General features: G+C 59.4%; 10 protein-coding genes across 10 annotated transcripts; 7 read left to right on the forward strand and 3 right to left on the reverse strand.

Moving 5' to 3' along the window:
* The first annotated feature begins 70 nt into the window (after positions 1-70).
* Positions 71-2,742, forward strand: SDRG_13494 (hypothetical protein). Its single transcript, XM_008619586.1, has 5 exons — positions 71-1,402; positions 1,447-1,514; positions 1,560-1,771; positions 1,822-1,943; positions 1,994-2,742. The coding sequence occupies exons 1-5, from the start codon at positions 86-88 to the stop codon at positions 2,528-2,530; spliced, it is 2,256 nt and encodes a 751-aa protein (XP_008617808.1). The 5' UTR covers positions 71-85; the 3' UTR covers positions 2,531-2,742.
* A 262-nt stretch (positions 2,743-3,004) lies between these two features.
* On the forward strand, positions 3,005-5,030 carry SDRG_13495 (hypothetical protein; the record flags this gene model as incomplete). Its single annotated transcript, XM_008619587.1, has 10 exons — positions 3,005-3,159; positions 3,205-3,300; positions 3,341-3,458; positions 3,508-3,634; positions 3,674-3,718; positions 3,775-3,952; positions 3,998-4,245; positions 4,299-4,412; positions 4,464-4,547; positions 4,603-5,030. The coding sequence occupies 10 exons, from the start codon at positions 3,005-3,007 to the stop codon at positions 5,028-5,030; spliced, it is 1,593 nt and encodes a 530-aa protein (XP_008617809.1).
* A 102-nt stretch (positions 5,031-5,132) lies between these two features.
* Positions 5,133-5,927, forward strand: SDRG_13496 (hypothetical protein; the record flags this gene model as incomplete). The annotated part of the gene is made up of 2 exons (XM_008619588.1): positions 5,133-5,263; positions 5,432-5,927. The coding sequence occupies 2 exons, from the start codon at positions 5,133-5,135 to the stop codon at positions 5,925-5,927; spliced, it is 627 nt and encodes a 208-aa protein (XP_008617810.1).
* A 47-nt stretch (positions 5,928-5,974) lies between these two features.
* Positions 5,975-8,430, reverse strand: SDRG_13497 (hypothetical protein; the record flags this gene model as incomplete). Its single annotated transcript, XM_008619589.1, has 4 exons — positions 5,975-5,998; positions 6,043-6,636; positions 6,693-7,358; positions 7,411-8,430. The coding sequence occupies 4 exons, from the start codon at positions 8,428-8,430 to the stop codon at positions 5,975-5,977; spliced, it is 2,304 nt and encodes a 767-aa protein (XP_008617811.1).
* A 1,496-nt stretch (positions 8,431-9,926) lies between these two features.
* SDRG_13498 (delta-aminolevulinic acid dehydratase) lies at positions 9,927-10,907 on the forward strand (the record flags this gene model as incomplete). Its single annotated transcript, XM_008619590.1, has 1 exon — positions 9,927-10,907. The coding sequence occupies one exon, from the start codon at positions 9,927-9,929 to the stop codon at positions 10,905-10,907; it is 981 nt and encodes a 326-aa protein (XP_008617812.1).
* A 45-nt stretch (positions 10,908-10,952) lies between these two features.
* On the reverse strand, positions 10,953-11,453 carry SDRG_13499 (hypothetical protein; the record flags this gene model as incomplete). The annotated part of the gene is made up of 4 exons (XM_008619591.1): positions 10,953-11,058; positions 11,102-11,223; positions 11,274-11,366; positions 11,412-11,453. The coding sequence occupies 4 exons, from the start codon at positions 11,451-11,453 to the stop codon at positions 10,953-10,955; spliced, it is 363 nt and encodes a 120-aa protein (XP_008617813.1).
* A 202-nt stretch (positions 11,454-11,655) lies between these two features.
* Positions 11,656-13,937, reverse strand: SDRG_13500 (hypothetical protein). Its single transcript, XM_008619592.1, has 8 exons — positions 13,595-13,937; positions 13,407-13,553; positions 13,030-13,359; positions 12,493-12,983; positions 12,366-12,436; positions 12,225-12,315; positions 11,960-12,180; positions 11,656-11,911 (listed from the first exon to the last, which is right to left on the reverse strand). The coding sequence occupies exons 1-8, from the start codon at positions 13,774-13,776 to the stop codon at positions 11,831-11,833; spliced, it is 1,614 nt and encodes a 537-aa protein (XP_008617814.1). The 5' UTR covers positions 13,777-13,937; the 3' UTR covers positions 11,656-11,830.
* A 705-nt stretch (positions 13,938-14,642) lies between these two features.
* On the forward strand, positions 14,643-16,313 carry SDRG_13501 (tryptophanyl-tRNA synthetase). Its single transcript, XM_008619593.1, has one exon. The coding sequence runs from the start codon at positions 14,691-14,693 to the stop codon at positions 16,266-16,268; it is 1,578 nt and encodes a 525-aa protein (XP_008617815.1). The 5' UTR covers positions 14,643-14,690; the 3' UTR covers positions 16,269-16,313.
* A 784-nt stretch (positions 16,314-17,097) lies between these two features.
* SDRG_13502 (arf/Sar family, other) lies at positions 17,098-17,735 on the forward strand. The gene has a single exon (XM_008619594.1). It carries the CDS (start codon positions 17,155-17,157, stop codon positions 17,659-17,661), a length of 507 nt encoding a protein of 168 aa, XP_008617816.1. The 5' UTR covers positions 17,098-17,154; the 3' UTR covers positions 17,662-17,735.
* Positions 17,736-17,918: 183 nt separating this feature from the next.
* Positions 17,919-18,245, forward strand: SDRG_13503 (hypothetical protein; the record flags this gene model as incomplete). Its single annotated transcript, XM_008619595.1, has 1 exon — positions 17,919-18,245. One exon carries the CDS (start codon positions 17,919-17,921, stop codon positions 18,243-18,245), a length of 327 nt encoding a protein of 108 aa, XP_008617817.1.
* Between the last annotated feature and the right edge of the window lie 746 nt (positions 18,246-18,991).

Genomic DNA, 18,991 nt, shown 5'->3' on the forward strand with positions numbered 1-18,991 from the left:
TTAAACTGCCAATGCCGATCGATAAACCCAAGGTTAATCCTTTGACGCGCTTTAACGTCGAGTTGAAGTCGCTGGAAATAGTGTCATGGGAGATCCGCAGCTTGCGGAGCTCAGTGCGCCGAACGTCTGCCTCGCGTACCTCATCGCGCGCTTCGCCGCCGAGTTCCATGCACACGAGTCGGCGCCCTTCGTCTCTTCCAGCGCCGCCTTTGACAGTCGGCAGCACGAGCTTGCAGCGCTCTTGCTCGAGCGGGTCACCGCCATCGCGCTGCCGCTGCCGTTCGACGCGCTCCTCGCTGCCGTCGCCGCCATCGACACGGAGTGGGCGCTGGCGCTCGAGTCCACAATGAAGCACCTTGCGCAGGCTTCTATCGACGACGTCGATGACTTTCTCCGGGATCATTTGCAGCCCACGTCAACGGGCCTCGACCCGGCCACGCCGCTCGGGCGCTTCCTCCGCATGCTCGCGCTGGCCGCATCGACCGCGTTCTTTGACCGCATGTGTCGTTTCCAGCTCGAGCTGCGCGCCTACGTGACTTCGCCCTCCCGATCGACATGCGACTTGCCACTCGACGTCGACAACCTGCTCGAGAGCCTCGACGCTGGTCGCATCGAACACCCGCTCGAACGCGTCGAAGCCTGTCTCTCGACACAGCTACAACGCCATCCGTCGTGCCCACGGCTGCTCTTTGCGCGGTATCTCAATTTTAAGGTGCACCGCGAGTACCTCGGCGCGCTGCATGCATTGCACGCGTACCATGACCACGCGCTCCGGACGTTCGACCATGGCTGTGGCCCGCAGTACGCCACGTTGAACCTCGTCGGGCTCTACAGCAGCTTTGGCTACATGGACGAAGCGCTCTCAGCGCTCCACGAAACCCTCCGCGTCGCGCAGCACAAGCGCGACGGCGTCTGCGTCGCGTTCGCACTCGCTTGGTACATGCAGCTCTTCCCAGCGTCGCACGAGCGGAGTCGGCAGTGCGTCGACCGCGCCGGCGACCTCGGGCTCACTGCGCTTGCGATCCTCGCGGGCCTTCTCTCGGCCGTGCACGCCGACGTGCGCGAGTCGTTGACGACGCCGGCGCCCCGACCGATTGCCGTGTGGCTCCAGCTGCAGCACGTCGCGTCCGAGCTGGAAGCCGCCGCCAACACCCGCGCCCCAAAGGCATCGGCGTTGCCGGGGCTCCACCACAAGAGTGAACCAACGGTGCCACTCAAGCCCACCACATGGACCACGGCCGAGAAGGACGACATCCTGGGTCGGTGGGCCGCGCTCCGGGGCGCCATTGCGCTCACGACGGCCGGCGTCTGGCATGATCTCGGGCACCGGACGTTAGCCCACTTGCACACGCAGCTCTATGGACTTTGCTATGCGATCTCGAGCGCCGACATCGCCCTTGCGGTGGGTACAACGTCTTGTCCACCTCGTCTCACGACTTGCAGTAGATGCGGCGCATTGCGCTTCTTCAGATGGACCCCGTGGTGCTTCCCACGCCCTCCCCGCCGTCCTCGAGGTAGTATGCACGTCACCATTGTGGTCTGGCTCAGTAGTTCTGCAGCCTCTACGCGTCGTCGCTGCAATGGCTCGCGATGGCCAGTGCCAAATGGCACGTGACGCACGAGCCCGCGTACCGCGAAGCTGTGTTGCACGTCTTGTTTGAGTGGAGTTTTGCACGCGGGCAGTGGCGCCGGGCCACGCACTGCCAGCAGCTTCTGTCGGATCTTGCCGGTGCGTCGACGTCTGCGCGCGTCGAGGCTACCTTGCTGCAAGGTACGCCGCATCGTCTTCATCGGTGGAAGCGGACCTTGCTATCGGGGTAGTGCGGCTATGGTTGTACCAGCAGGAGAGGTACTTGGACGCAGCCAACGTCTTGCAAGCGCTGCTGCCGATCGCAAAGGAGCATCCGCCGATGCACGCGAAAGCGCTGCTGCTGCTCGCCCAGGTAGAGCTCGCTTGCACGACTGGCAGGCAGAAAACACTCGATTTGTGTAGGCGTACTCGATGGGAGCTCCCGACGCCCCGTTCGAAGCGCTGCCGCCTTTGCTGCACTGCTTGCAGCTATGTGACGAACGGGCCCTCGACGCAGTCCGCGTCCATGCGCATCTCGTCTTGGCCGAGCTCTACCTGCACATGGATCGGAGCGGGGACGCGGCGTCGCTCCTCGAGACCGCCTTACCCCAGGTGCAAGAGCATGGCGGGCTGCACCTCCAGGGGCAGTATGCGCTCGCACTCGCAAAGACACTCTTGGTGTCGGACGCGCCGATGGCCATGGCATGGCTTGGACAAGCCATGACGATTGCTGCCAGCCGCGACGACGTGTACCTCGAGCGCGAAGCGAGCTACCTGCTGGCGCTCACAGCCGAGGGCGACGAGCGCGAGGCCGCCGCCGAGCGCTTCTTAAAGGCCAACGCCGCCGTTCGAGCAGCTCGCGAAGTCGACGTCGACGCGTCCCTGCACCCGCTTGGCCCGGACCTGCTTCGGCTCGTCGCCCGTTGGGAAGATCACGATCCGGAAAACCGTCCATTGTAATGTACGAAATATCGTACATTCCTAGCCGTACAGTACACATGTACGTACGGCATGTACGGTGGCTGAAGCGACGCAACTCTTTGGGTTCCTGAGGAAGTCGGTGTGATCCATCGAGCCTTCCAGGACAGCTCCGTGGAAGAGCGACGCGGCAGATACTAGTATATACGTTGCCAAGCAGTGGGACGAGCAACCTTGTGCGTGTACGTGGCTGAAGCGCACGCATCTGGCTTGCATTTACCGTTGACAACCTGCCTCTGGTTGAAGCATCGTGCGACAAAAGAGCTGTGAGAAGTTGAAGGGCCGCCATGGGTCCTTGACGAGATCGTATTCGTGTCGCGACCTTGCGTTGATAGAAGAGGAAGCTTTTATGCGTAGGGGACTGCGCGTCTGGTGCTCAAGGCTGGCTAAGGTGGCGTTTTATTAGTCAGCTCGCGTACCGTGGCAAAAAAACAGGCCGAGTGATTCCAGCACACGATGGTCAAGTCGCACGTCCTTGCGCTGGCGCTGGCGCTGCCCTCGAGCGCCTACCACGTCCTACCGCTGCACCGCGATGTGCTTGGCGCACGAAGAAGCTTACGCCAGCTCGCCGACGGGTCGTTCCAAGTCGTGCCGCTCCGCCTTGACGCAGGGTACGCTTCGCCGACTCGCATCGTCGTCGTCTTAGCATCCGCTAGCACCCACTACACATACGCCTACCTCGGGTCGCCGCCCCAGCGCGCACCTGTGGTCGTCGACACGGGCAGCCACATCCTCGCTGTGCCCTGCGCCGGGTACGCACCTCTCTCGATGCCAACCTCCTGATGGCTCTAGCGGCGCGTCCTTTGATGTGGCATCGTCGACCACGCTGACGTACCCCAACTGCACGAGCGCCGCGAACACGTTCCAGTGCGCTGCTTGCGACGTCGATGCCACGTGCCACATCTCCCAGGTGCCACCTGCAATGGCGTCGCATCGTGTTGACGCAGATCGGGGCGTAGGCGTACTCGGAAGGCGGGGCGTGGACCGGCGTCGTCGTCAACGACGTCGTCGCACTCGGCGATGACAATAATGCATCGTCTCCGTACAGCACGCGCTTTTCTTTTGGTTGTCAGAAGGAAATCACAGGTACGTACGGTGCGACGCCGCAAGCTCACGCCGATGCAGGTACCTTTCCTGCCACGAGTGGCGTCTTGGGCGTGGCCGACTCTGGTATCTCAATCACATACTGTCTACATTTCACAGGACGACTTGGTGTATATGACTAGCCACGAGCTTTGTGCGGCAGCTCTACGCCGACAAGAAGATCGACCAAAACGTCTTTTCGCTCTGCTTGACGTCGACCGGCGGCACGATGGCGCTTGGTACACCGGTGGCCGCGCCCGACGAGCCCCGCCGACGCCTCGGTGCGCTCCAGTTTGCCCGCATGGCGCCCAACACCAACGGGTATGAACACGACTCGCACATCGTTGCGATAGCGTACGATGTCAGGTGGTACGAGCTCACGATCCGCGACATTCGCATTGGCGGCAAGCCGCTCGACCTCTCGCCGCGACTGCACCAGAGCGTCGTCCTCGACAGCGGGTCGCCGACGTCGTCGCTGCCATCGGCGCTTCGCGACGAGTTTGATCGGTCGTTCAAAAATGCCGGCTTGAAGAAGTACAGAGAGAGCGACCTCACAGGCGGCTACGCGCGCGGCCAGCTCTCCAAGATGCCAACCATTGAATACGTCTTTGAAGGTCCGCTCGTCGTCGTGGTCTCCGCACACTATGTCGACCAACTGGCGTGTTAGGCATGGAAGGCGAAGACGTCGTGCTCACGGTCCCGCCATCGCGGTATCTCGTCCAAGGCGAGACCGGTCGGTTTGCGTCGTCCATTGCACTCCTCGACGATGCGCCCATGGGCGGTACGATCTATTATCATCGTCTGCGGTCGTGCTCACGACGCGTCCGCTTAGTGATTGGCGCCGACCTCATGACCAACCACGACTTTGTGTTTGATCCGGACCACCACCGCGTCGGCTTTGTGCCAGCCACGTGCGGTGCGCCTCTGCATGCAGATACTACGAATGATAGGAGTCTCATATGGCCGTGTAGAGTACGGCGCGGCGCAGCATGCGAACGCAAGCGGGAATGGTTCGGCGCTCGACGAAGCCTCGTCGCATTGGGAGGCGGCCGTGATCGCCGAAGTCGGCGCCGATGTGCTTGCGGATGGTGACGACGACGACGACGATGCCTACCCGGTGGTCAACACTGTCGTGGGCGTTGGCCTCGCGCTTCTCTTTCTGGGCGCGTGCGTCTACGCGGTGGTGCGCCCGGCCAAGCCTGCCAAAAGCGAATGGACGTCGCTTGGCGTGATTGACGAAGACGACGACGACGACGACGAGACGAACGAGCTCATGGTGCCAAGCAGCCCGCGCGCGGCCGTTCTCGCCTACGATGCCCACCCAGACGTGCACGACGCGTTCTTTGAGTCGACCCACGACGCCGACGCGGACGATCACGACGCGCTCGATCGGCTCTAAGTGTAAGAGAGTAGCTTGCTCTTGTCTCGCAGAACCAGCAGGAAGAACAAGTGTCGTTGGGCGGCTTCGAAATTTTGGCTTATTTTTTAGAAAGGCGGTGCCATGGTGGCGCTGGTCTGCTATGAAGCAGGCAAGGACGACTGGGTGCGTCTGGCGCGCTGCCCGCATGGCGTCACCCTCGCGCCGACCAGCGCCGGCTGGACACTGCTCGTGCCATCGACCGTGCCACCTCTGTGCCACGTCGACGCATGCACCAATGGCTGCGATCCAATCACCCCCGCGTCGTGGCCTCTACCAACTCACAGTATCGCTTGCGCGCAGAGGCCAGAGAGCGCCATTACGCTGGCCGTCGCCACCGACGTCGCCATCGTACGTAATATTATGTCTACCACCTCACGTAGCCTGCGCCATCTGGCTGCGACCGACGCGCCTGGAGCCCCCTTGTCGTCGCCCGTCCTGCTGGTCGTTGCCGCCGTCGTCGCCGTCACGCTCCTTGCCGTCGTCGCTGTCATCGGATCTCGCTGCGACAAACGGCCGTGCCGCAAGCCCCGGCCCGACGTCGTGGTCGTTGTCGGGTCGCCCACGGCGCCTGTCTCGTGGTTCCACTTGTACCAAAACGACGATGGCTTGCCGCATTCGATCCTCACCGACGACGACTGCACGACCATGATCCTGCGCTCGAGCCGCCCGTCGCCCAAGGACCACATAGTACCCGGGAGCTACCCGGACGCGCTGGACGAGCAGTCGATCTCGGGCGTCTCGGGCGCGTCGGTGCACGGCTGGCAGACGCCGGACGGCAGCACCAACAGTTATGCGACGGTCGACGCGTCGTTTCTCTCGCTCTCACATGCACTCGACGACGAGTACGACTATGACAGTCGCCTCAGCGAACGATAAGCGACAACGTGTTGGTTACAGTAATTGTACAATTTGTCTAGCACGTCTTACACAAGCAAATAGTGTTGAATCTACCCATAAACCTCAGAGTGGACAAGACGACAAGATGACGTACCCGGTCCACATGCAGCGGCGGCACGAGGAACGCGCCGGGCGCGACTTCTTCGAGCTCCAAGTCGCACAAAATCGACGTCACTGGAATCGGCTCGTCGGCGCCAAAGCTGTACATGCCGCTCGAGTGCGACTTGTCGAGCCACGTCACGTCGACGGTCGCGGGGTCGGGTGACCGCAGCATCCCGGCCGTCACGTCAAACCCGAGCTGCGCGAGCCAAAATTCGCGCTTGCTCTGGTCACTGCGCACGGCGACGACCGTCATGGCCGGAAAGACCACGTGGACGTCGTCACCGGCCATCTTTGGCGCTGCGCTGGACGACGCTGAGAGCACGCGGTCAACGATCTCGCCGGGCGCAGTGATCCACCGGCAGTGCTCAATGTGATAGCGCATGAGCACGGGGTCCGAGTCGATTAGGACGGGTTCGTTGCGCGTCGCCCGCTGCACGTCGTACGCGTACCGGCAGTGCTTGCACTCGACCTTCCAAAAGTAGTAAAACTTGGGCACATCGCTGCGCTTGACAAAGTGGCGCCAAATCGGACTCGCAAACTCGGGCGACTCAAGTGCATCTTCCCGCGACGTGAGCTCGGCCTCAAACTAGACACAAATAAATATGTAAAAAAGATGTCGCGAGCGAGGATCGAAGTGCGTACCGCTGCGCTGCTCGTGACGCTCTGCGCGTCTTCGTCGACAAGCCGCAAGCCGGGCAATATCGCCGTCGGCGGTCCGTGGGGGGTGGCAAACACCATACTCGGGGGGCCCGGGTGGTACATGGGGTAGTGCCCCCCCGGCGGCGCGACACTGCGCACGGACGACGCGGGGGGGTGCATGCTTGCTGGCATCGGCGCGCCTTGCCATGGCGCGTTGGTAGTGGAGTTGGTCGTCGTAGTGTTGTTGTTGCTCTGCCACGGCGCGGCCGACGCCATTGCAGCTCGCGCGTACACGCACTTGTCCAGGTGCGTCTGCATGTAGGCGACGGTCGACCGGAACGGGGTCGGCTCGGGCGTCGTCGCCGGGTACCCGGTTGAGCCGCGGTGGGCGTACGCATACCGGCAGTGGTTGCACTCGACGTACCAATACGAATGGTACTTGTCCATGTCGGTGCGCTTCGTAAAGTGCTCCCAGATGTGGTAGTTGGCGGTGCGCCGGTGGTTGCCAGCGTTTACATCGACGCTGCGGGTCGGCAGCGTCAGAAACGACGTCTGCGGCTCGACCTTTTGTCGCTTGAGCGACGGCAGCGGGTGGCCGCTACTCGGCGCCTCCCGCTTGCGCTTGTACACGAACGGAATCGTCGTGTTGCGCGCCAAAGCATCTCGAATCTACACAATTGAAAGTGGATTTTTGGTAATTGCAACACAAAATATATGTTACCTTGTCGAGGAAAATGCGCGGAATCGCAAATTCGTCCGGATGGATCTCGTCGAGCGAGACTTCGCAGAGGATCGCACCGAGCGGTACGGTGTCGTCGTTGGCGTAGATGTAAAATCCCCGGCTCGTCTTGGAGAGCCACGTGACATTCACGACGCGGTCGCTTGCCATCACCGCCGTGTCGACCTCGTCGACCAAGCACGCGATCCAGAACGGCTCTTGCTCGACGTCGGACCGGACCGCGACGATGCACTTGTCGTTGCGTCGTGGCACGAGCGCGCGGATGGCCGCGAGGCCGGCGGTCGACTTGGGCGGCGACGGTTGCAGATCCATGGCGAGGACGACGCCCGGTGGGATGTAGGCGCATTTCTTCAGATGCGCCTTCATCTTGAGCATGGCCGAAATGATAATCTTGGGCTCGGGCACCGAGTTGTCGTCGCCACGGTGATCATACGCGGCGCGGCAGTGCTTGCACTCGACGCGCCAGTTGTTGTAGTACTTTTCGAGGTCGTGGCGCTTGAGAAAGTGCTCCCACACGTGGGCGGTCGCGGGGTTCTGGTACGTGTGCGTGCGCTTGACGTGCGGCCGCGCAATCTTGATCTTGTCGCCACGCGCCTTCTTGGAGAGGTGCGCTTCGGGGTCGACGGCGTCCTTGCGCGTCTCGCTGCTGCTAACGTCGTTGCGCACGTCGTTCTCTTTGGTCGGCTTGTCCTTGCGCACGACGCGGGGCTCGGCTTCGATCAAGTCGAGGTACGCGAGCTCGGCGCGCGGTGCGAACGCGCATGCCTTGAGGTGCGCAATCATCTTGGGCTTGGTCGAGATGAGCACCTCGGGCGGCGCGCCCGTGCCCGCCTCGTGGCCAGCGCGGCAGTGCTTGCACTCGACGCGCCAGTTGTTGTGGTACTTGCCGAGGTCGTGGCGCTTGACAAAGTGTTCCCAGATGTGCGCCGTCCGGTGGTTGCCATGGCGCGACGACGGCGGCGGCGGCGAGCTCGGCGTGGGCGCCAGCGCGGACGAGCTCATCCTGCTGCGGCGGGTGCGATTCCGTAGTCAGCAACTAGGGCAAAGGCCCGAATATATTATAATTTAATGCAGCTGAAACATTGTCCCGCGTTTCGAAACCGATTTTATTTTATTATTTCACATTGCACTTGGCGTCGTCGACATGGCGGTGAAAGGTGCAGTGCAAGGAGCATCAAGGGCACGACTTGTGACGTCCACGCTGCGAGGACGACCGAGTACACTACGTCCTTGGCCAAGCGGACGCAGCAAAGGAAGGAGGTCCTGGCTAATAAAATAGAGGAATTAATATATATTTGTTGAAGTCCACGACCACTGAAAATTTATTTTAATACGACGCAATTACGTAGTCCTTTACAAACGACTAGTGCCTAAACTATTATAATTCAGTGGAAAAGAAGGCGTGTGGGTGGAACAGGTGGTCGTGCAACGACCGATGACTATAGTCCGCCGCCATCTAGAGTTCGACTAGTATTTTTAAACTTAGTCGGCGTGTCCACCATGGGTGGCCACCGGGCGGTGTCTATTTTATTAAACTGGTTGGTATTTTTAAATGAATCTAGTGTCTGTGTAGTGTAATCCCTAGTCCTTTCTACAGACATCGGCCTCATTTTGCTGTGAACGTTGAAGCGTCAACGACCATCGGTCGTACGCCGGGCACCGAGCGCGAGCGCGTCAGGTCAGCCGCGTGCAAATGTTAGGTTCGGTCAGAAATGATTGCAGTACGCCAACGACGACGGGCCAGAACAATCAACAGTCTCTGCCGCCTTGTCCATACCACGAGCCATATACCCTTGGTGCCAGCTGGCTGTTCACCTGAGTTCATCCTCCTGCAATGGGGCAAGGGCTGATGACGATGGTTTCTATTTTCTATATTTTTTAAACACAAATTTTCAACTGGCCACTTGCCACGATCAACGCAGCACGAAGCGAGCTATAATCCGATAGCACTAGAGCTGTAGAACTAAATAGCTATAGAGCTATGGATCGGAGAGACCACATTGACGATGTGGTAGAAGAGGTCCCCCACCTCTACATGACGTTAAAACAACGAACGACGCAGCAGCGTGTGTCCCTAAACGGGTGTGTATCGGTCTTGCGTTACCCACTAACTTTCGCATCTAGTCGACTATGTAATCACAGGTGGCGAAAAACTCATCACTGCATGACAAGGGCACTCACTCTGGTACTCACCAACGAGATTGCCCCCAACTTCACAACAAAATCGTGTCGTCTTTACGACTAACGAAATGGTATGCCACGTCGGCTCCAGCAGCAGCATGCCGCATGTCGATGTCCTCCACGACGGGGTAGGGAAATGGGTACCGGATGCGAACAGAAATGCGCATCCACCTCGTAAAGTGGGATGGATGTTCCAAACGCTCGATTGGCTCGCTTTCTATTTCTCCTGTTAATTTCGGACAGAGATCCTAAAAAGGACAAGTCCCAAAGCGCTTGAGAGCGGTTCACTTTCGAATCCTGCCGAAGCCATCAGCAGCATGAGCTTGCACTCTGGCCTTGCCCACCCTGCCCACCGTGCGTGGACTGAGCCCCACATCCATGCGTCGCAGCTCATCTACCCGCTCTTCGTCACATCGCGTACGTCTGACAACCCGATCCGCGGCCTCGAGCCCAACGTCCAGTGGGGCGCGGGGCCGAGTGGCGACTTTGCGACCTTGGTGGCCCATCTACGCGGTTTGCAGGCCAAGGGCCTCCGCTCCATCATGCTCTTTGGCGTTGTCGAAGACAAGTGCGGCCATGGGCGTATGGCCGACGCCCCGGAGACGCCTGTGATCACGTGCACGCAGGCGATCCGCAAGGCGCTGCCCGACCTCCTCATTGCGTGCGACGTGTGCATGTGCGAGTATACGGACCACGGCCACTGCGGCGTGCTTCGCCGCGTGGACGACGAAGACGTCATTGACAACGACGCGTCCGTCGCGCGCCTCGCCGACATTGGCCTCGCGTACGCCCGCGCCGGCGCCCACATGCTGTGCCCGTCCGACATGATGGACAACCGGATCGGCGCGATCCGCACGTCGCTCAACGCGAACGGCTTTGCGCACGTGTCGATCATGGCGTACACGTCCAAGAAGGCGTCGTGCATGTACGCGCCATTCCGGGACGCGGTCGAGAGCACGTTCAAGGGCGACCGCAACCGGTACCAGCACCCGGTCGGCTCGACGACGCACGCGCTGCTGGCCTACGACCGCGACGTGGCCGAAGGTGCGGATACGGTCATCGTCAAGCCGAGCTTGTTCTACGGCGACATTGTCAAGGAGCTTTCGGCCAAGCAGCTCGTGCCCGTCGCTTGCTACGTCGTCTCGGGCGAGTACAAGATGCTCTCCGACTATGGCAATGGCACCAACTCGATGGACGCGGTCGTGCGCGAGGCCCACCTGAGCCTCGTCCGCGCCGGCGCCAGCATCCTCATCACGTACTTTACACCCTTCATCCTCGATCGCTTGCACCAGTGGTAGTCGACAGAGATACGCTGCAATACGAAAGTCTTGGTTGGTGTGGTGTTAGTGCAAGAGCTCGGCTTTGATCGTCGTCATGATCGCCTCGAACGTCGGCGCACTTCGGTCCTTGAGGCCGACGGCGGCGACAATGGCCTTGCCACGGGGCATGCTACAGAGATGCATGAGCGAGGAAGACGACGATGCGGTCGTACCCAAAATGCTCGAGGAACTGGCGGGCATACACGAGCAGAAGCGGGTCGTCGCGCTTCCCGAGGCGAATGGCAATGTTGGCGCTCGCATTGCCGTTGAACGACTCGGTGCTCGTGGCTTCGAGCTACGATGCGAGCGTGAGCGCCGGCGATGGCATCGACCTCGACGATGTACAATGGTGCCAAACGTGCCAAGCTGCGTCGCTGCGATGAAGAGACGGTCGCTGAACTCGGACACGATCAGCGTCGTGGCAATGCCATTGATGTCCTAGCGCCCACGCTTGCTCACGATGGCCTCGATGAGGACGCTCACCTTGGTCACTTGCTTCGTCGTCGGGTGCTGGCCGTCGGTCATCTTGGCACCAAAATGGGATCTACCTCTTACAATGCATACGACCAGATGATTGCCGGTCACAATGAACTGTCAAATTTAATACACGTAAAGTTGTCCCAACAAAACTGGAAAACCGTGCACAGTAGCCTGATAGTACAGTAGGCCGATTGTGGTACATATGACAATCGCGTGTCCCTCTTCCTGAGCAAATACAGTATACGAAGAGCGCGAAACACTGGATTATTCGAGTTTAATCCCGACCATGGGGGTAGGGTAAAGTTGATCGTGGTTGTTGACATTTCGATAATATACGTTTGGGTAGGTGTTTCGATCGGGGTTGCTACTGTCGTCGTCTACTTGCACTGTGTGTTGTGGAAATACGGAAAAATGAAAAAAAGCTATGGCGCCGGCGACAGCAATTCCACAAGCGGTGCGCGCACCAGAATCTGGCGGTGCATTTGGCTCCACGCGCGCACAATCTAGTTCAGAGTCGAGTCAACTCGCCGACGAGACCCAGTTCGTCGCACCTCGTGGATACGGAACGAGTTGCCGAGCACGCGATGCGTCGCGAGCGGATCCACAATGTGCGCGTGGACCGCAAAGCTCGTGTCGCCGGCCACGTCATTGAGGGCAAAGTACTCGCCGCCGTTGGCGATGCTCACGCCATACGCGGCAAACTCAAAGCTTATGTGCTGCTCGAGAAACGTGAGCAGTAGCATGCCAATCGTGCCTTGCCAGACGACCGCATCTACGCATTCGTCATAGACCATCCCGACGATACGAAAGATGCACCATGGCGGAAGAAGGTGTAGAGCGTGTTGGGCTGTCGCGGTAGCTCGGGCGTCGGTGGCTCCGTGTGGGACACGTGTACGTCGCCAAAACACTAGACACCGAGCATGCGCATCACCATCCTCACGTTACTTTTGTGCATACTTGGAGGAACCGAATGATGAGTACGACGAGCGCATACGACGAGAGACCGCCTGAGAACGCACAGCAGAGGCCTATGTCGGTCCGAATGAAGATGATCCAAGCGCCATGAAGAAGACAGGGGGTGTACCGTTGGCTTTGAGGTGCGCCTTGAGCACCAGCGCCAGTGGCCGCAGCGCGGGCATGTACTCGGCGAACTTTTTCACGAGGTCCCGCGACGCCAGCCCCGAGTGGCCCGCCGAATGAGCGACGCTAAGGTCTATGGGCACCGAGGCGTCGCCGAGCTGGAAGACGAGCTTGAGCACGGGAATGCTCGCGGCTTCGAGAAGCTCGACGTCCACAACGTTTGCCTGGTCGCGCACCGCCGCGTGGACCTCGCGGAGCATCGAAATCGGCGACAGGCCGTGATGGGCTTCTGGCACGACGATGACGCAGTCGAGGTCACTCCCAGGAAGCGCGAGCTGCGTGCAAAGGGACCCGTACACATCAATGAACGCATAAGCCCAGAGCGCGACCACGGACCGGTTCAAGTACTGCAGCGCTTTGCAGTAGGCTTGGCCCATCGCCGCCATCTCGTTGTCGACAGCAGCGACAAACGCTTCAATCTCGTCCGAGGCCCACCTACGCGATGCTATGAGATCGGTGGAGCGCTACATCTTGGTTGCACATGATGGTTGAGTGTGCAGAGTACGGAGGATCTGGCTCCACTGACGCAGTCGAGCTGCTTGTGCGATCGCGAGATGCCAGCGGAGGCGTTGTCGGTGTATTGTTGTCGCTTCGCGTATGGCTCGTCGACTTCTTCTTCCGCGACGCGCACGGTGACCGTACTTTCTCGGGTCCTGACGCACTACTGGGCTGGACGGCGTGGCGAAAATCCGTCTTGGACGGAGTCGAGAGCTCATATGACGGCGGCTTGGCGCCCGACTTGCGCGAGCTTTTCGGCGGTCCCTTCTTGTCGCGATGGGTCGTCACGGGGGCTGATGTATCGACGGGCGAGCTACATATGACTCCATCAGTATGCTGTGCGGCTGCCGTGAGCCGTACGGGCGTGGACGTTGCATGGGCGCTGCGACGACGATGGGCGGTGAGCTTTTTGGCCCTGTCAATGGGCTCAATGAGGCGTGACATAATTGCTGGGAGCCTCCACGCTCGTGCTTTGTCTTGGTACATGTTTCGTTGCCGAGCTTGCGCCTACGCACCGACCTGATGCAGTGACCGCCTCTGGCTCGTACCGGTACACCAAGCGCGGACTCGGCGCCATCGGGCTCGAGAGCTTCTGTGCTACGTCACGCGCACTGCCGTCGACGCCACGCCGGCGGCTACCTTCTTTGGCGTTGTTGTTGTTGTTGTTGTTGTCCCGTCGACCCAAGGTCGGGTCGGGCGTGTGGGCCTTGCACTGCAGCGTGGCTACCATAGCTATCGGCGCGGTTCGGATGAGGAGCAGTCGGTGAGGTCGACGAGGTCAAGCGCGCGTCCGTGGGATGCTCGGGCGGTGCTAGGGTCGGCGCTGGCGCGTCTCGTGATCGCTTCCGTCCTTCGGCGGCTGCAAGCTTTTGTGCTCCGCTGCTCGCAACGGATTCAACCGGATACTGCGGCTGGCCTCCCATTCCTTCCTTGATTTTTGACTTGCTGTTTGTATGTTATCCGGAGCCTAGGCCTGTAACCTCCAAAATGAAACTGTCGACCTTGCCGCGCTGCCTCGGCTGCTACAGGCGTCATGCTGCAGCCGGAAGGCTGTCCTTGCGCAAGTACATGGCTGCATATATCTGTCTATGGGCCTGTTGATGGCACAGGCCATGCGTGCCGTGATCGTCTGGGAGCGCTTACGAGCACGGACCTTTCGGCGCCATCGCAAGTGCTCGATGAGCCATCCACATGCGTTTAGCCCTTTGCACAGGCCAAATGAGCACCGTCAATGCAGTGGTGGTGGTCATAGGGTCACCATTAGGCTGGGTGAGGCCTTGGAACGAACGCCACGGTGGGCTAAATGGCCGATTTGTTGCAGCTTTCGCCTCATCGCCAGCCTGGACCGTCTAGCATTTCGATAGTACTACATCGCTGGACATTGCATCGGCTAGCTGCCAGTACAATTGGACGCGGGCGATGAGCTGCAGCGTGGCTGGTGCCCTCGGCGGCGGCCTTGCGCATTCGCATTTCTTGTGGCAATGACGCATCGACCACTCAAAATGCACTTGGGCAGCGTATTTTAATGCGATAAAAATACGATTAATCTACGTATTTGTAGCAAATCGCAAAGCGATGTAATAAAATATGGTCGCCGGCTGGCGTCATCTGGCTGGTCATTTCAGATTGTGGCCAGGAAGCAGCATGGACGTCGACTCGATTGTAGCTGCGATCGTCGCCAAGGGCAACGAGGTGCGTGACCTCAAGGCGAAGAAGGAAGACTTCAAGGGCCAGGTGGCCGACCTCGTTACGCTCAAGAAGCAGTACAAGGACTTGACCGGCAACGACTACCAGCCGCCGGCCGCTCCGAAGGCGCCCAAGGCCGAAGCACCCCAGGCCGAGAATGCCGCCGAGGGTGGCAAGTCCAAGAGCCAGCTCAAGAAGGAGAAGAAGCTTGCGGAGAAGGCGGCGCAGCCCAAGGACACCAAGCCCAAGGCCGCCAAGGCTGCCAAGCCGGCCAAGCCGTCGGTGACGGGCCGCCCGACCGAGGCGAGCGCCGCGCCGGTCGACACGGACTTGCTGTTGCGCCAGGCCAAGTATGCGCACTACACGGCGATCAACGGCGACGCGAACGCGCAAAAGGTGACGCCGTGGGACGTCGAGGCCGAGGGCGGCGTCGACTACGACAAGCTCATCGACACGTTCGGCACGTCGCAGCTGACGCAGGACCTTGTCGCGCGCATTGAGAAGCTCACGGGCGTGCGTGCGCACCGGTATCTGCGCCGCGGCTACTTTTTCTCGCACCGCGAACTCCACGAAATCCTGGATCATTACGAGAAGGGCAACAAGTTTTACCTCTACACGGGTCGCGGGCCGTCGTCCGGGTCCTTGCACATGGGCCACTTGATCCCGTTCACGTTCACGGCGTGGCTCCAAAAGGTGTTTGACGTGCCGCTCGTGATCCAGCTCACCGACGACGAAAAGTACCTCTTCAAGGAACAGACGTTGGCCGAGTCGGACTTTATGGCGAACGAGAACGCCAAGGACATTATCGCGTGCGGCTTTGACCCGACCAAGACGTTCATCTTCAAGAACTCGGACTACATTGGCACGCTGTACCCTGAAGTGCTCAAGATCCAAAAGTGCGTCACGTACAACCAAGTGCGTGGTATCTTTGGCTTTACGGGCTCGGACAACATTGGCAAGTCGTCGTTTCCTGCGATCCAGGCCGCGCCGTCGTTCCCGCAGTGCTTTCCGGTGCCGTTTGGCGGCCGCACGGACCTGCGCTGCTTGATCCCGTGCGCGATCGACCAGGACCCGTACTTCCGCATGACGCGCGACGTGGCGCCTCGCATCGGGTACGCCAAGCCGGCGCTGATCCTCTCCAAGTTCTTCCCGGCGCTCGAAGGTGCGACCACCAAGATGAGCTCGAGCGGCCCGTCGCCGACGATCTTTGTGTCCGACTCGGCCGCCGATGTGGCCGACAAGATCCGCCGGTACGCGTTTAGCGGCGGCGGCGAGACCAAGGCCGACCATGAAAAGTACGGCGCAAACTTGGACGTGGACATTCCGTACCAGTACTTGACGTTCCTTCTCGAGAACGACGCCGAGCTCGCGGTGATCGCAAAGGAGTACGGCGAGGGCCGCATGATGTCGGGCCAGGTCAAGGACAAGCTCATCGAGATCATCGTCGCGTCGAACGCCGATTTCCAGGCCAAGCGCGCGGCCATCACCGACGAGCAGGTGCGCCACTTCATGACGGTGCGCCCGCTCGCGTTTTAGACAGGAGCGCAAATAAGATGCATCCATCGGTTGCTACTTCTCTGCTTCTGTGTCGAAATCGCATACTATAAGCTTGCACAATGCGGCGCCTGGAGGCCGTCGAGAGAGCTTAAACAGACATGTCGTTGCCATTAGCTTGAGGTCAAGGTCGAGGACAAGGGGCTTGCGACCCGCTCCATTTCCAGCGGCGTGGCGACCAATGAAGGCGACTACCCCGCCACAATTCGATGACCTTTTCTGACGTTTATCTTTGCTACACTGCTTCGCTACATGAGGGTATATGCCTGCTGATTATAGAGATCCTTGGTGTGATGATCACATTGCTCGTGCGCTGCTATCGTTTGGCTGCCGTGTTGCGGTCGCCCTGATGGTGATTGATGGCGTCGCGGACCTCATGCGATAATGTAGCATAGGAATCTGATTCGTATTATAAATACGTCACGGGTTGTACGATGGAGGACGTTGCATATCTATCGAGACAGCGTTGGCAAGAAGAGACTCCTGCATCGCTACAACACCGGTCGTCGGCGCTTGTTCTGTATGTTACAACATCGCATCGAGCAACGTCGGAGGGCCTTCCTCACTACAACGCCTCGGTGGCTCGACAGGTCTCGGAAATCGTCTTCGCAAGGACGTCACTGTTGTCCAGCGTACTACCAAAGCGGTCAGGCGCGACGCTTTGGTAGTACGCTGGACAACAGGGACGTGCTTGTGAAACGATCAGACGGGTCGAACGCGTGCTCGCGTATGATTGGCTACCTCAACATGACGTGGCACGACGTGGCGCAATCTACAGATTGGAGAGAGCGCACTTGCGTTTTCGATGGGTCTCGTCTACTCGCACGTGTGGCGACTTTTCGCGCCAAATAAAAAGACGCGGTTGGTCATGCTGGGCCTCGACGCCGCCGGTAAAACCACACTCCTCTACCAGCTCCAGCGCACGCTTCACCCGACTCAGGACAGCAGCACTACGGCGCCAATCACGACAATTTCAACAATTGGCTTCAACGTCGAGCGGTTCGAATTCCAAGGCCTCGAGTGTACGTTGTGGGACGTCGGTGGCAACTACCGCCTCTCGTCGATCGTGCGTCACTACTACGAAGGCGCCGACGCGATCCTGTTTGTCGTCGACACCAGTGACCGTGCGCGCATGGACTCGGCGTGCGACCATCTTGCCATCATTTTAGCGTCCGATACGCTCCGAGACGCGGTCCTTCTTGTCTACGCCAACAAACAAGACCTTGCGCAGGCCATGAGTATAGCCGACGTGACCGAGGCGCTCCAACTGCGCTTCATTCGTCAGCGGTGGTTTGTCCAAGCGTGCTGCGCGACAAGTGGTGACGGCCTTTGCGATGGTCTTCATTGGCTCGCGACAGCACTTGCTCAACCGTAATGGAATACACGAGGTGCACTCCTTTTCACATGTCGCCGCCAACCACCATGACAACAGAGACTCGTGCTTTCGACCACTTCAATTCATATTTTGACTTGTTCCAAATGCTATCGCTGGAGAGAAGACGCTAAGTACTTTGACGCGCTGGCTTTGATTGGCTCACATCGCATGACGTGGCACGACGACGAAATAGTAGCCTGGATGGTTCACCAACACAACGCCCTTGACCTCCAAGCGCACCTTCCAAACCGATCGCCATGGGCTGTCGACTCTCGTTCTACGTGCGACTTCGCTGGTTACTTGGCCACAAGATGCAGCTCCTCCTTCTAAGCCTCGACTCGGTGGGCAAGAACACAAGCCTCTACAAACTCGAACTCGGCGACGTCGTCACAACGCGGATCCGTATTGGCTTCAACGTCGAGAGTCTCGATATTCCGGGTCTCTCCTGCATATCGTGGGATGTCGCAGGCCCTATAATGTCCCTTCGCCAGTTCTACTCGTCGACGGTGCACAAAGCCAGCGCGCTCGTGCTTATCTTGACGCCAGCGATACGTCGCGTATCGACGAAGCACGCTGTGAGCTAAACACGCTCTTGGCATCAAACGAGCTGCAAGACGCCATTCTGCTCATCTATGCCAACAAGCAGGATTGTCCGCAGTAGCGCCGCCCGTGGCAGGTACAGGCATCCTGACAGGTGTTGGACTCCAGGATGGTCTCGATTGGTGGATCGTCTCGACGACGGTGCTGTGGTGTTTCGCAATATGAGGAGGCTTGCCATGCACAGTGCTCGAGCTCGTGACGTTAGTGCTCACTCGTACGAAAATGCAACGTGGCTGTGTGGATGCCATGATCGGTGCGTAGCGCAACGAGTGGTTGATAGATAGATAGATAGATAGATAGATAGATAGATAGATAGATAGATAGATAGATAGATAGATAGATAGATAGATAGATAGATAGATAGAAGACGGGATGGTTGATTGATTAATTGATTAAGTTAATGGAAGTTAAATAAAGGTTGAATGTCGTCGTGGTGCCCGGGACCGGGCGGGCGCTTGGCGAGTCCGTCGCGCGACTGGATCGTCGCCTGGCCCGTTTGGGATGGTCAGGTGTTTGGTGTCAACTTGAAAAACAGAAGTGTGGCTGCGTTGCTGTGAGCCGTTGGAGAGGTTTTCTTCTTCTTCTGTCTAGCTTCTCTGGTCGGGCAAGTCGAGCGTCAGCTGCGATTTGCTAACGCTGTCCAATGGAACACGCTCTGATCAGATCGCCGCGCATTCTCGTCTTCCAGCACGCAACTCGATTTGTGGAGGCGGTCGTACGGCTTGAACCA

The sequence above is a fragment of the Saprolegnia diclina genome (assembly GCF_000281045.1).
Source record: "Saprolegnia diclina VS20 unplaced genomic scaffold supercont1.60, whole genome shotgun sequence".
NCBI classification, from domain to species: Eukaryota; Oomycota; class Saprolegniomycetes; order Saprolegniales; family Saprolegniaceae; genus Saprolegnia; species Saprolegnia diclina.

Coding starts and splice junctions, on each gene's coding strand:
- SDRG_13494 (XM_008619586.1), top strand. CDS start 86: ATGGGAGATCCGCAGCTTGCGGAGCTCAGTGCGCCGAACGTCTGCCTC. Junction 1,772..1,821: donor CGAGGCTACCTTGCTGCAAG/GTACGCCGCATC, acceptor CTATCGGGGTAG/TGCGGCTATGGTTGTACCAG. Junction 1,944..1,993: donor CGCTGCTGCTGCTCGCCCAG/GTAGAGCTCGCT, acceptor CGATTTGTGTAG/GCGTACTCGATGGGAGCTCC.
- SDRG_13500 (XM_008619592.1), bottom strand. CDS start 13,776: ATGGTAGCCACGCTGCAGTGCAAGGCCCACACGCCCGACCCGACCTTG. Junction 12,181..12,224: donor CTACACCTTCTTCCGCCATG/GTGCATCTTTCG, acceptor ACGAATGCGTAG/ATGCGGTCGTCTGGCAAGGC. Junction 11,912..11,959: donor ACTCGTTCCGTATCCACGAG/GTGCGACGAACT, acceptor ACTCTGAACTAG/ATTGTGCGCGCGTGGAGCCA.
- SDRG_13501 (XM_008619593.1), top strand. CDS start 14,691: ATGGACGTCGACTCGATTGTAGCTGCGATCGTCGCCAAGGGCAACGAG.
- SDRG_13502 (XM_008619594.1), top strand. CDS start 17,155: ATGCTGGGCCTCGACGCCGCCGGTAAAACCACACTCCTCTACCAGCTC.